Here is a 15,614-nt window from a genome sequence, read left to right as displayed (position 1 = left end):
CTAATTCTCTGAGGTTCCATGTTAAACATCCAGTGGTCAATATGAGAGAATTGTACTCAAATCACCAAATTTAAACTGCTCTAATACAAGATACACAAAATTGTTTGGTCCTGTCAAGAAGACAAACACGTGAATATGATGAAAAGGACATGTGGCTTTGCATGGTTAATCAAACTACAGCTATCATCACTTAGGGTGTACCGTAATTTCCGGACTATAAAGTGCACCCATATATAAGCCGCACCCACTGAATTTTACAAATATTTTTATTTTTAACATAAATCAGCCGCACCTGTCTATAAGCCGCAGGTGTCTACACTAATGTACTTTACACAGGCTTTAACAAAAGACACGTTACACACGGTGTAACAGGTAAAATATGTTGCGCTTCCTTTAGGAGCATAGCGGTATTTTGGGAATAGCATGCCACTGCATTCTTCCGGTATTACTGCGTGTGTGTAAGACTGAGGAATATGTCCTTATTATTTTCTGGTGCTCATTTCTAAGTTTCTTTGACTAACCCTTAACGCTGTTGCCAAGAAAAATAAAAAAGCACGAGTTTTGGAAATGTCTGTGCTTATATGATTTCTGTTGCAACTGGAGTTAGTGAGCTCTCCCTTGACCCAGACTCAACGCGTTACAACGTCTTGTATCTAAACAGTAGCCCACCAAGAAAGTCATTGTTCACGGTCTTCCTCCTTCCTTTCACAACTATTTCTCTCGAGAGTTTATCTTTTGGCATCGTCGTGCGTTTAAAAATCAGTTTGTTTGTTTTTTAAGTTTTTTCTCCCGATGCCGTGCAGCTCAGAACACGTGAGGTGCGTTTTTTCGTTTCCGTTTGGTAATTTAATTGGTCTAATGTTATGGGGTTCAGTTTTTTGGCTTGAAGTTTGTGAAACCGGGAAAAACCCAGGAAAAATTAATAAATTAGCCACTTCGTTGTTTAAGCCGCGGGGTTCAAAACGTGGGAAAAAAGTAGCGGCTTATAGTTCGAAAAATACGGTACTTACTTTTGTTGACAGCTATTTTGAGGACACTAAATACTGCTATACAAGCTGCACATTGACTAATATATATCCAAGTTTCATTTCTATACTATTGTTCCTTGAAAAGATATACTAAAATAGTTGCTGAATGTGAGGGGTGTACTCACTTTTGTGAGATACTGTACCTGATTAGGTAAGATAAGAATGCTTAATCCGAAATCCAAATTCACCAACCTTTCCAATGGCCCACCAAAACCAGTAGAATATTAACTAGGTTTTGAGGAAACACTAAACAGTATTAAAACACTTAAAATATAAATACTGATCCACCTGCTTTAACTTCTGCATAAAAACCCTTAAAGAATAAAACCATTTAGTATACATTAAAGGAGTTTTCTTTTCAACTTTTTTGTCTTGTAATGTGCCAGCAGTTCAGTCTGAATGGCATCTAAATTCACATCTGAACACGTGCTGGCATTTTTGGAAAAAACAAACACACACAAATACACTTGCAGATGATATGAATTCATTAATCTCAAGGAAGCCAATCTGGAATGTCACCCCCACTGAGAGAGAATGTATAGATGAGTCAAGCTGAGCTCAGTGCTAAGATGTATTGAAACTATGAATCACTATAATAGCTATATATCTATAGCAGATATATAGAATATTTGGCAGATGAGTCCTACAGTCAGTCAATTAATATTTTGTAATGGCATGGTGCATGCAGTTGTAGTCTGTGTCTCTTTATGTGTAAAAGACTTCAAGCTGTAGCCTACTCCAAATCAAGAGTGTACACAAACTACAGCACCCTCCAAGTGATTGCTGTCCCACACACAGGAGCACTGCAGTGCATATGTGGAGAACAGGGAGTTACTGCGGCGTATGACAGGAAGATAACGCACACTGTGAGCCTTGAGCCAATTAAAGTACTGTTAATTTCTTCTCCAAAGGAGCAGCCGTGCCACAGACCCTGCTCACCATGGCAACCGTAGGAGTGAGGGGAAGACAGCGGCACCATCCGCTCTGCACACAGGCCAGCGAGCGTGGCCACGGTATAGCGGGGGTGTATGTGCAAGTCGGCAGGCTCAGGTTGGAACATGGGCAACATAAAGAGCAGAAAAAAAAAATTTAAAAAATGCACCGCAGAGCAAAAGTCTAAGGAGCCCATACGGTCAACTCTTAAAACAGGCCAGTTTTACAGACCAGAATACACAATTCACTTGCTTCGTTTAAGGATCACTCGTCAATACAGCGTATTAACCTTGCTTTTGCTACCAGATAGGCTGGTTTGAGTATTTCTAAATTTCATTTACAACAGTCCCCATAGTTTACGCAGAATGGTGCGAAAGAAACAGAATAAGCAATAATTCTGCAAGTGGAAATACCTTGTAGATAAAAGTGAAAATTTGGGTTGAGTTTGGTTTAAGATCAGCTTGATCTGCCAGGAAGGATACAACAATTCCATTCCAACTAAGCCCCACCAGACTCCACCTGTTTAGATCTTCATTTTTAATGGACCATCAGGTGTGGCCCTTGGTTGGAATGAAAACTTGTGGAAACCGTTGTTTGTGGAACACCAGCCTTTGTGAAAAAGACTGGACACCCCTGGGCTACGGCTATCAGGATCACTAAAACTGAAGACTATGTGATTAGAAAAAAGAAATCTGATCAGTTTTTATTTAATTTGGATGTGGAACCTGATGTGGCTCCCCTTTAACTGGCAGAAAAACCAAATTTGTGGTTTTTCTTATATATTTAAATCTAAGCACAAGTCACACACAAATTCCTTTTACTTTTAGCTGCTTAGTTGTGTTTCGTTTATGCTTAGAAAAATGCATTCATTTGCATATATTTTATACCTGTTTTAGAGTTGTTACATTTATGATTTTGCAGATGGCCTTATCCAGAGCGACTTACAATTATCATACAATCATACAATTATTCATATAACTAAGCAGTTGAGGGTTAATGGTCTTGCTCAAAGGCCCTGCAGCAGCAGCCTAGTGCTGGTGGAACTTGAAGTCACAACCTTTTGATCAGAAGTTTAACATCTTAACCACTGATCTTTCCCTTTCTTTTTACCTTTATAATAGTTAGAAAGAAAGAAAAATTATATATAATATTTATATTAATTCTATTTTTATATTTTTTATATATTTTAAAAATAAACCTCAAAAGAATATACAAACAGTGCCAAGGCAACCACTACAGAGCCTTTCTATCCCTCTGCATCAGACCAAATACCATTTTTACCATCATTATAGAATATCATGAGATTAAACAGGACAACTCTATCACAAAGCGTTCTGTATGATATATAATAATGGTGAAAAAAAAAACACTACATATAGCCAGACGTTGCAGTCCAGAGAAGATGGTAAAAAGAAATACTTTTTCAACAAAAACAAACAATTATTCTGCAATTATTATTATTGCATGCAATGATTCTTCTCTTACATCCCTGTTTATTAATATTCATCTTGCTTTAACATATTGGTCACATGGGAACAATAAAGTATGGCCATTTACTTTTCTTGATATATAAACACTAAAGAAACAAAATTTCAGATAGCACAAAGAACAGAAGAACACAAAAAGAAATAATGCATTGGGTTTCAAAGCAAAGTTGCATTGATGTCTCAATTCATTAGGAAGTTTTGTTGCAGTGATCCCTGTCTAGTGATTGCCATGAAACTAAAGCCATTTAATAGTGCAAAAGTGCAAATGTACTCATAGCCAAAACATTTTTATAATTAATAATAATAATGTGTCCTTGTATTATGTTGGGTCCTTAATGAGCCTTTATTTTCTCTCAGGAGGCTTTCACTGCTCAAATGAATCGCACACAAGACTAATAGAGCTCATCTGGTGCCAGGTTGGGGACCTTTTTATTTCTCTTCTCAAATGCTGACTAATGAAACAAATCCATTCTGGCCTGTCACCAAGTCTCTCTCGCGCTCTCTGTGTTGACAGTAAGTATCAAGGATGGTGGGATTACAGCGCCTCTAATTAGTACTGTATTACATTATTATTGAAAGCTCGGACACTCACCTGTTCCATAACATATACTCAATGGAGTCTACTAGTCAAAGGTTTTTTTTTTTTTTTGCATTCTGTTTTTAATATGATAAAAAAATGTTTATCATTATTAAAAAGGTATGTTATCAGCCAGTGCCTGAAGAAAAACTCGTATGTGCTTTTGAACATCCAAGTCCACATTAGTTCCTATCTGCTATTACAGTAACTGTCACTTTTCTGGGAAGAAATTCCACTGGACTTTGAAGTGAGCTTGTAAAGATACAAGATACAAGGGTGTTAGTAAAGTCTGATACTGATATTGAGTTCCAATTAATCTCAAAGTTGGTCAGCAGGGTTGAGGTAAGAGGTCTATAGCAGGTCACTTGAGAGCATTGACGCCAACATCTGTAAACCATGTCTTCATAGATCTGGCTTTGTGCACAGAGACATTGCCATGCTGGAACAAGTTTGAATAGCACAGGTCAAGTGATGGGTAAATTAAATGCTACCACATCCAAAGATATGATCAATAATAGTGTGCCTCCACATTTGTGGTAACAGTTTTGGGCAGAACCACATATTGCTGGAAAACTTAGGTGGATTCTTGTTTGAGACTGGTTCCTCCCAAAGTTGTTTCTTCTTTCTTCTCAGGGAGTTTTTCCTCACCACCATTTCCATTGGCTCGCTAAGTAAAGATAAACTAAGGTATTCGTTTATGAACTTATTTTCATAAACAATTTCTGTAAAGCTGCTTTGGGGCAATGTCTACTGTTAAGCATAAGAGAAGAAAATTTAATAGAATATTATAAATCTAACTAGCAAATGTGTCTGTATGTTGATTTACCTAAAGCTAATACATTTAAAAAGGAAAGAGAAACTACTTTTTTTGTGGTCATGTTTAAATTTGACTTTGCTTGTTTAGTTGTTTGAGTCCTTTAGTAGGATTTTTTTTTTCCTAGTTCCTAGAAGGTCAGAAATGACGTGTTACTATTTGATCGCAACCTAGAAAGTGTTCAATCTTGAATTGAGTAATTTAAGATTATATCTTGACCTCAATTCTTTGTTTTACAATACTCAAGAATCAAAAATGCATTTTAACCATAAAGAGGCCAATGAAGATCTGCGCCAAAGATTTTGACGGTCCACGACACAATTGCACTGTTTCCATGCATTCATTTGAAGAATTACAAAAAATATTATCTCTCAGTTAATCTCATGAATGAATCAGTCATTTTTTTTTAGCCATATCCTGTTTTCTTTTATCATTATGTTCTATGATGATGGTGTTCTCACTCTTTACCCAACCCCTCTCTAACTGAGGTGAAGAAACACACTTTCAACCGCTCTTCCCATATGATGGAAAATTGTCAGCTGTGGAATTGTCCGTGCTCTCCAAGCCCACCTTTGCATTAAAACAACCCTACTAATTGGATTTTTTTCTTTATTTAATGCTGTGTTACTGAATGTTACTGCTTGATGCTGAATAACACATTCTGCTTTTCCTCTTATTCTTATTGTACTTTTTGTTTTTCTCATTCTAGATCTCTTTCCCTCTCTCTCTCTGAAACACAGAAGTCCCAGTAACACATTTACTGCCAGTCCATCTAATCTACAGCTGCTCAACCAGCAGAGGGGCGCCAAAGCACGTGTGTGTGTGCGCGAGAGAGAGAGCGAGAGAGAGAGAGAGAGAGAAAGTAAGATGACAGTATACAGTAGTCCAGTCTAAATTTGTTCAAGTCCGAGAAATGAGGTGGCAGTATAAGGTGATTGTTCTGCAAAAGCAAAAAAATAAAAACAATTACAAAACAAAAATACTTTGGGTAGCCAATTGATTCTGATTGAACATCTGTACCAGTATGATCCTCCATGCCTACTTAGATCAAAAGGTGCAGGATATTTGTTGGTACCTCAAATAATGAAGACTACAGCAGGGGGCAGATCTTTCTCTTATAAAAGCCCCACAGTTATGAAACAGCCTTCCAACCAGTGTTCGGGACTCAGACACAGTCTCAGTGTTCAAGTCGAGGTTGAAAACATTTATATAGTCAAGCCTTTGATCAGTAGATTTTTTCTTAGGTAAAGGCACAGATCTGGAGGGATCATGGATATAGAGTGTTTGGTGAACTGGGATATTTGTATGCTGTCGTCCCCTCACTTTCACACGTTCACTCAGGTTTGTTGACAGTGGTGTAGTGGGTCGTCTCTTATCCCAGAGATCCCTCATGTCTGTGTTACCTTCTGGTTCTCCCTTTTAGCTATGCTGCCATAGCGAGTCTTGCCTAAGTCCAAACTGCACCATTACATTAACTTTCATACAACAATAAAGACACAATAATCCATATCCATATCTCTCTCTCTATAGTTAAACATGCTCCTGAGGTTCCAGTGACCACTGTTCCTGACTCTCCTCCCTCCGTGGATTCTCATCATCGCCTTGGGTGGTTCCATGAAATTCCAGAGTAAGAACGGCCGTTTTGAGGATGGATTGGACTGTAGGTAAAATCAACAGACTGCTTCATTGATTCAGGTCTACTTTTCGCTTCTGATCAACATCACTGTACCCCGCAACATCGTATATCTGCTATAAATAGACATTCGTGCAACCCAGATGAGAATGGGTTCCCTCTTGAGTCTGGTTCCTCTCAATGTTTCTCTTATGCCATCTCGGGGAGGTTTTTTCTTGCCACAGTTGCCACCGGCTCGCTCATCAGGGACAAACTTACTTATAAAGAACATTCACTTTTAATCACCACATTGCTCAAAGCTGCTTTGAGACAATGTTCATTGTTAAAAGAGCTATACAAATAAAAAATTAATTTACTTCTGTTATATACCATCAGAAACCAAAAATCTGACGTTTTATTATATGCTGCTAATGGTCTGACTAGATCATGCAAGCATTGCCATTATGTTTCATAGGTTTATTTAATATTTTATATATTTTTTCATGGTTTCATCTTTTTTTCATGATAAATGTTTTGCTCAACTAAAATAGAATACTAAGACGCATTCAGAAAATGCCTATTATTCCTGTATCGAAAATATATTGCATCATGACACTGCCATATCAAATTTAAATCTTGTGTGTTGCTACACCCCTGTAATCTTGCCAGAATTTTGGCTCATCGCTCATTTTTTATTCTCATTAACTTACCAAGACTGCCTTCCTGCAGCTTTGCTGTGTTGTTAAGACTACACCCTTTCCTCAACAGCAAAGACACAAACACTAATTCACGCCTTCACAAATTCCCATCTTGACTGCTAAACCATTTATTTATTTTCTCAATAAAAACCTTGATAAATTACAAACACACCCAGAATCCTTATTCATAGCAGTACAAATCAACTTAAATTACATCCGTTCTACATAAGCTGCACTCGTTTTCTGTCTTTGTATGTATTGAATACAAAATTCTTATAATTACCTTTAAGGTCATCCATAGTCTTGAGGCTTAGTGGACTGCTGACCTTCTTCAGAGCCTATATTCCTGCTTAAATGATTTTTGTGGAGGTCTTTTAGATTTGTATAAAGGAAGTGGTAGGGTGTTAAGCAGTTTACCACCTAAAAGCTGAAACTTCCTCAAAGTCTCAATGAAACACTAAGCTAAACTAAAAAATAAATGAATTAATAAAAAAAAAAAAAAAAAGCTTTTCATTCTTTACCTGTTCCTCTGTATTTACATTCTCATGCTGAAATGTATAGTACTTTACTGTGTGGTTTATTGCCTGCTTATTTACTATGTAATTTGATTTTGGTTTAGAATACCGTCCATCCTCCAGCATAGTGGTTATGGAATTTCTTTTGTTTGCCATTTTTTTTACCTCAGTATGTTACAGCTATTTATTCTGATTAATGTATGCTTTAGTGTCTCTGATTTTCACACTTCTGTCGGTCCTTAGCTTAATTTTCCTAATAACGTTTCTTTGTTTACTCAAATCTGCTAATAATAGAAGTCTAAGGTCAATGATGCTTGAATGATGAGTTAGTGACAGGTTACGCTTAATTTACAAAATTATACAGATTTGGAATATGTTAAAAAATGTACGATGATTTTAGAATTGATGAATTCAATACAATTATATTGACAAACATTTACTTCACAAACAGCTGCCCTTAGACTTCTGGTGTGGTGTGGGTGTGTGCGCGCGTGTGTGTGCGCGCGTGCGAGTTTGATATTCGAGCCTGCGTAACACCTTTGTGCAAACGACTTTGGGGGTGGGGGTATATGCAGGTAAACAGGTATTTCACCTTAAGTGAAAAAAGGGAAAAGAGAAAATGACATTTTAATGTCTTAATATGTCTTTCAGAATATCTTAAAATGTGGAACAATACTGTTGACAAAGTGTTGTTAAAAGTTAATGCTATCCAACAACACAACCAAATATACATGCAAAAATAAAAAATAAAATACATCCACCAACACAATAGACACAGGGAGCCTTAGACATGGGGGATAAAGACTTCTACTACAACCAGACCAGATGACCACCCCTCCCCCCAAAAAAACACACAAACACCACCTGACACTCTCACCAAGCATGTTATTTAAGGATCGTTTACCAGTTTACCGAATTGCGGTATTTTTTTGGTGTGTGAGGGGTTATTGAGGTACATTAGTTAGTAGGCTAGTTAAGCATTAGCATGAGTTAACAAATGTAAAAAGGTTCAGTTACATAAAATTACATATTTACAAAAAAGTTTTGAACAATACAAATTGCATTTTTTTTACTGACTGAATAACACTATTCATAAAGCCTAACGAGTAGTTTTTGATTACTTTGTTTTTTGTGTTGTGGTGCTTTCCATTACCACATTTTCAGAGCATTATGGACTTCGAAGTCTTGAGATTTGAGATGAGATTTAAGGCAGAATGATTAAGTGATATATGTTTGTCAGTGTTTCAAAATACTAGTTTTCTTATCAGACCAAAGAATTAAATAAAAAATAATAATAATAAAAAAAAGTTAAAAGGTATAAGAAAACTATTTCTAACCAGCCCTTCTGCTATTATCTGAACTGATGAGCTGCCTTTAGCTAAATAATTCACATGCATACATGTGAATGGATAAAATGCAATAGAGGATCTGTAACAGAAGCTGAGTGATGACGTTTTACATTATTTGGTTCTAGAACAACAATGTTCGACAACTATGCTACACTTTCAATCATTTGGTTTGCACTGCTGAAATACCGTGTTGGGTCTCCATGTGGCCTGAAGTCAGCTAGTTGATAACATTGTGTGTGTGTGTGTGTGTGTGTGTGTGTGTGTGTGTGTGGGTACAGTATATTCTAACACACACACACACGCACACACGCACACACGCACACAGTAAGCTCTTCTTTCCGTCCTGAATACAGTAGAATAAATGTATAGTATATTGCTTTTACCACCCATAAGGCTTAATATACTGAAGTCTCGTTTCTCTCTCTATTCTAAAGCCTCTAATGCATTTTCTTTCATATGCGTTTTATACATACAATATTAAGATTAATTTCACTAAACAACTCTAATAGAAAAATGTGTAGAGAGAGAGAGTAAATAAATAACTACATGGAGATACGTTATGAAGCTATTATTAGTATCCACAGAGTCACGGGTGTCAACTTCAACGTGACTGTTTCCTGCCTGGGCTGGGCTGGGCTTCTCTCGCTTTCAAAATTTCTTTTTTTTTTTTCCTTTGGTCATTTATTTCTCACTCGTTCACTTTCCCAGAGTCTACACACACACAGTCTTTAAAAATACGTTCAAATCTCCCTACATGTGAAACTGAGCTGTAGCCAATTGGCATCCCCAATTACACACACAAACAAAGAGCAGCCAACATCTCTGCACTGTGGTCTTGTGATGAAGGCCACTAAAGGACTGTCCATTGAAGCCTTCTTGGACCCACCTGTGTGCATAGCTCATATTTCAAACATGGTACTGACTTGGTGTTCACAGCTACTCTAGATGATTTGTCATCTATTAAAAAAAAGTCAGAAAAATATATGAAGAAATTATTATCAGGTGAAACACCAAACATCCCCATTATAATTACAGTATCACAAAGCTGAGAAACCGCTATGGACTTGTGAGATATAATGACACAGGTCGATCATTATTTCATTATTGTAGTCATCATCGTTGGGCGCTCACACCCATCTCTGTCTCTCTCGCTCAGCCTCTCTCTCACACATACAGACCCTTAACACAAAAAGAGATCTGCCAAGCCCTACTGTTTTAACCTTAAACTCCCAGCCCCTCAAAAAGTATTTTACAATTTTATTAACAGCTGCTATCTTCACTTTGGATTCTTGGTTTCCTAATTTTACATCCTTAAAACTTTTCAAAACACTCCAACTAAGAATTTGGGGGTGTTCTGCATTTGGACAAAGCCGTTTGAATTCAGTTGTACAAGTTTCCATACTTCTGCATACATTTAATGACTATTAAGACAAAGTAGAAAAAAAAAGAAAGAGACACACAATAAAACAAATGAATGAAAGAAAATAGAGAAAAACTGGACAACAGTACATATCTGCTGGAAAAAGAATGTGACCCTGAATTAGCACAAGTTAATTAAAGGGGTAACTGAAGTCAGGGTATTCAATCAAAGGGAATGGCAATCAGGCTTAAATTGATCGTTTCCCTCCAATGTTTCAAGAATCTTTCCTATCAAAGTCTGTTTTTATGGAAGTGTGCCATGCCTTAATCAAATGAGATTCTTGAGAACCTCAGGGAAAAAATCATCATTGCTCACTCGGCAGGAAAATTGTAGCTTGGCCTCCAACAATCCATTGTGATGCAAATTGAACTATTTTAGCACAGTACAGTTCAGTACTTGTGTTACTCACCCAGGGGGTAGTTGTCCAGCAAAAAATTAAAATAAATTTCACTCCAGGGCTGCACCAAATACGGAATCACACACAGCACCTCATGGTGTGTACCATCGAGTGTACCATCAGGCAAACTGAACAAATATAATGTACATGGCAGAAGAGCACAGAAGATGCCACTAATCTCCAAAAAGAACATTGCTGGCAATCTGAAGTTTGCTCAAGAGCACATGGATAAGCCAGAAGCCTACTTAAAATGTTCTGTTGACAGATAGAACTTTTTGGCTTAAGTAAAAATAACAAAAATTAAACGCTGCAGTCAAACCTAAAATCAACATCCCAACCATTAAGCATGGGAGTGGCAGCATCATGATTTAGGCTGCTTTCTGCCACAGGTTCATGTCTGCTTGCCATTCTTTACGACCATATAAATTTTGGATTGTACCAGCAAACTCTACAGAAGTATGCCAGCGTATCTGTTTATTAACTGGAACTATAAGAAGAGAGACAATTTGCCTAAGCACATTAGCAAGTCAGAAAAGCCTGTCGATTCCAGATCAGCTAATAGGAATTTTGTGAAACCTTGGAAAAAAAGCAAATTATACAAGGAATCCCACCAAGTTAAAAGGGGAAATCGTTTTTTTTTTTTTTAAGGTGAAATTGATCAAAACCGCTCCATCCAACAGGCAGGATTTTTCCCCAGTTACCCGAACATCAGCATTTGGTTAAAGTTATTGCTGATCAGTGAAAGTAAAATCAGTTACTTAAAGCAAAGTTTCATATAAATAAATAAATTATAAATTTAATGTTGGATACTTTGTTCAATATATCTTTTTTAAAACGGCAGCGTCTAGAAGTCATTTGTTTAACTGGGTTTTCTTTATCTACATACAACAATTAGATCTGACCACGTGTTAACAAAATTCTAAATACATTTGGTTCAACACACATTCAGGCAGCCTTGAATATTCACAATTAGAAATTCAAGGAGGTTCAATATAATGCCTGAATTATGCACACATCCAGTTCTATATAGTGGAAGAGCTAATGCCACAACACACAAAAATATAAGAAAATAAAAGTACATAATTTGGATTTTAAAATCAACAATTTTTTTCTAAGGCTCTTCTGGACCAGGGCAGTGATATTACACTATGTCCTAATTTCCATTTAGTATTAAAAAAAAAAAAAAAAAAAAAAAAAAAAGGGGGTTTTATTTTAGGTACTGCATGTATGCAAAAAAGTAGTAAAGTGTAAAGTTTAGGAAAATAAGTCCACAATAGATCAGTAGATGTTCTAGTTTTTGTAACTTAGTTGCTATTTTGCTGACAACTAGCCTTTTTTATGATTTGGACATGACATTTGACAGCTTAGCAGCACCTCTACTGAGGTCACTTGGATGCCCACGTAGGTAAGGGCATTTAGATCAATAAAAAGCATTATAACCTTACTATATACACAGCACCACACAATCCAAAATGACCCTGAACTGTCAATCAAGCAGCAAAGAGGTTTGCCTGCTGTATGTGTGTAACAGCAGTAACAAGCAGTGACAAGCCTGTCCCTTTGTGTGGTAGAATCTACCATTCATCAGCCCTACCATCAGACAAAAATAAAACCTTTCAGCTCTCTCCAAGGGGCCTAATTGAAGTCAATTGGAGAGTGAAGAAAGGAAGGGGTGAAAAGAGACAGAGAAAACCGGAGCATGTGAGAAAAGAGTGAATGGTTTCTGAATAAGATGGGTGAATCTGGGGCAGCCTTTTCATCATCTGGGGTACAGCGAGAGCAAAATAAAAATCTATATTTTGTGCTAAAGTAACAGTGATGAATCTCTGTTTGAACTGTCCATAGTTTCCCCTCTTGTGCTGGTCTGACCCTCTTACACACTTAGACTCACACACACCCCTGCATAATGGCTTGAAGAGAGGAGTCAAATATCTTCCCAGCAGGTGTGTTTGGGTTTTTTTTTTGTTTTTTTTTTGTCTGTGCCAAAACTTTGTTTATTAACCCAGTCATCATTTTGATTAGCCAACACCTTATTTTCTGAAACACTAAATATTTCTTAAGTGTATTATTTGGAAAAAAAATCATAAAGTCACCTTGCATTAGTATGAATATGACTACATACAATATACAGTATCAGAATGAGCTTTATGGACTATTCTCACCTGCAGAGTTTGGTCCCAACACGCATACACAGCATGCATTTGATGCAGTAAAGCAAGATCTTCGGAAAACCCTGATTAGTTGGAGCAGGTGGAAGAGATTAAGGCTGCTACTAAACTTTGCAAGAAGGTAGCGTTTGTGTGTGCGCGCGCGTGTGAGTGAGAGTGTTGAAACAGCACGGTAGATCAAGGTTAGTTGCACGCGCGCACTTTATTATTAGGATTGATAGAATTCCATAGTATAAAACATAAAATTAGAACGATAGATAATTTGTATACTGATTCGGATAAAGATTTTCAATAAAGCGGCAGTGAACTAAATACCTAAAGGGTATATAACAGTAGGTGGTCTATTTTATAGAAATGGCAATGCGCATCGATTATACTATTTATACATTTGCATTGTAGAAATCGGCATTGCCACGTGCTGGAATCCAACTCCAGGAGCCTTCCATTGTCCTGCACGTTGTAGGGTTGCCTGCACACCTGAACCCACCTAATCAGCCAATTAGCAGCATTTCCAGGGTGTGCACGAGCAGGAATGGCCCTAAAATGCAAAGCCCAAATGACCACGACCACGACCACAACCTGTACGATCGGAATGCATCATTCAGGATATGCGATTTTAATCTCAAAATGAGAAGAAGGTCTCGCTTTCTCTCAATGCAACTATGTGCAACGTGTATTTAATTTAAGTCTTCTCACTTGACGCATCACCGATTGCACAACACGGATTGTTTTGCTGACACTTGTATTTTTTTTAAACCGGTTCATCTTCTGAACCTGGTGGGTCAGGAGAAGATTAATTACTTAAGTGTGCATACACACACACAAAAAAAAGTCAGTCTGTGATTGTGATTACTGTCCAAAGGCGCGCGTGTGCCAATCAAACGTGTCTGCGCACGAACTACAACGACCAGATTTGCATAAGCAAATGCTCCAGGCTGTTACGCACACAGCCATAAGGCAAGATAAGAGAGAGGGGGAGAAATAGAGGAGAGGAAGAAAAAAAAGAAAGAAAGACATACTCGTAAACCACTAACCGTTGCCTTTATGGGGACGTAGAGCACGGGCCGGTCGGGTTTTCCATTTCGGTCTCTCTGGCTATCGCCGTTCTCGACTTGGAAGCCTTTGGTTTTAACCCAGAACTTAAATTTGGCGTTGATGTGGCTGCCATCCGCGTCCGAGTCCTCGGTCAGAGACAGCGCCTGGAGGATTCGGTCGTATTTGCGCCGGGTCACGGTCTTTGTCTTGGCCGAGTCACCGTAAGTGCGGAGGCACCAGTCCTGAAATTCTCCGAACATATCAGTTTCGGACGGTACCGGGCTCCTTTTCGATGAATTCGCGTTGTGCTTCCTGCCTGACATCCCTCCTGATGTGTGTGTGTGTGTGTGTGTGGGGGGGGGGGTCTCTCTCACGATCTGTCCAATACTCGTCTTCTTGCTCCCCCGGGTCGTTAGGATGGGACTTCGAAAATGAGCTGTGTCCAAATCTATATTACGCGCCTTAGTTTATCTGCCCGTGGGTGGAAAAACATCGAGGTAGTGCACTCGGACCTGCAGCGGATAGGTGTATCCCGTTTAAACAATGAACCGAGAGTGTGTGTGCGCGTGAGTGAGTGTAAGCGTGTGTGTCCGTCCTCGCACCTGTTTGCTGAGCCGTTTCTCCTCTTGTCCCACAGGGGGAAAAAAGGAACCAGATATCAGTGCTGGGTTCTCCTTGGAGGAGCAGAAAGAAGGGGGGGGCTGCTTTTCTACCGGTCCAACCCCCTAAAAAAAACCCACACCGTCTATAGGTATTACTGCACCCCCACTGTATTCTGTAGCCCAGATCCTGAGTAGATAATTACCTGGACGCTCGGATGGGTGCAACTGGGACAATCCGAGAATAAAAAAATGAACAAGATGTTAGCTGTCAAAGTCTTTGTACGGCAAAAACCGTTCGACGGTGAACTAACGCGAGTAGCATGGACACCCTCTTCCTCCTGAGCTGAGCTCCACCTGAAATCGCTCACCACCTGTTAGAATGAGCCGCAAACGTCCCGAATAAACGTAAGAACGAAACGCACGACGGAATCGGAAGCGCGCGCGTCCCCGATAATCGTGATTATCTAAAATAATGAGAGTAATAATTATAATAAATCACATGCACGCTGTTCAGTGCCAATGCAGTGAAATGAACCGCAGCGGAAAAAGGTCCCGGAGCGCGTCTGCCACTGACGGGACCTGGTGCGCGCGCCGAGGCGATTCTCCCAATCCAGGAAGTGCTCGAGACACCCCCCAAAACACGACACAAAGCAGATGCATGCACCCTCCCGCCTTTACACGTCGCCCTGTCGCCCTTTTTCACTTCTTACTTTTCAAATGTTCATCTCATTAGTCGGGTTTTTAAACCCGGACTCAGGCGTCGCTGGGGGTCTGGGAGGATGAGCTGGTGGGCCGGTGCTTATGGAAATGCAATACGAGATCGTGTTTGAAATGTCCACATCAAATGTATGTTTTCATCTGGTAAACTATGTTCTTAACATTAAGCTGCAAGTCGACATGCAGTGTGTAAGCCATTAAATGTGGAAAATAATAACAGGCCCTAATGGCACTCATTCACAAGAACAGTGCAGTCTCAATC

At 38.7% G+C, this 15,614-nt stretch overlaps 1 protein-coding gene across 3 annotated transcripts in view; it reads right to left on the bottom strand.

Annotated features, from left to right (window-relative positions):
* nol4lb (nucleolar protein 4-like b) overlaps positions 1 to 15,244 on the bottom strand; it is a 103,038-nt gene extending 87,794 nt beyond the window's left edge. The window contains exons 1-2 of one of the 3 annotated variants that reach the window (XM_083570161.1): positions 14,636 to 15,214; positions 14,033 to 14,504 (exon numbers count right to left, since the gene is read on the bottom strand). In XM_083570161.1, the coding sequence (XP_083426287.1) occupies positions 14,033 to 14,356 (324 nt within the window). In that variant the 5' untranslated portion in view covers positions 14,357 to 14,504; positions 14,636 to 15,214. Of the gene's footprint in view, positions 1 to 12,992; positions 13,216 to 14,032 lie in introns of those variants that run through there. The other 2 variants (XM_083570160.1, XM_083570162.1) reach the window with 2 other exon arrangements.
* Between the last annotated feature and the right edge of the window lie 370 nt (positions 15,245 to 15,614).

This window comes from Silurus aristotelis (assembly GCF_946808225.1).
Source record: "Silurus aristotelis genome assembly, chromosome: 19".
NCBI classification, from domain to species: Eukaryota; Metazoa; Chordata; class Actinopteri; order Siluriformes; family Siluridae; genus Silurus; species Silurus aristotelis.
Note: the sequence above shows the minus strand (reverse complement) of the source record. Positions and strands in the feature narration are given on the sequence as shown.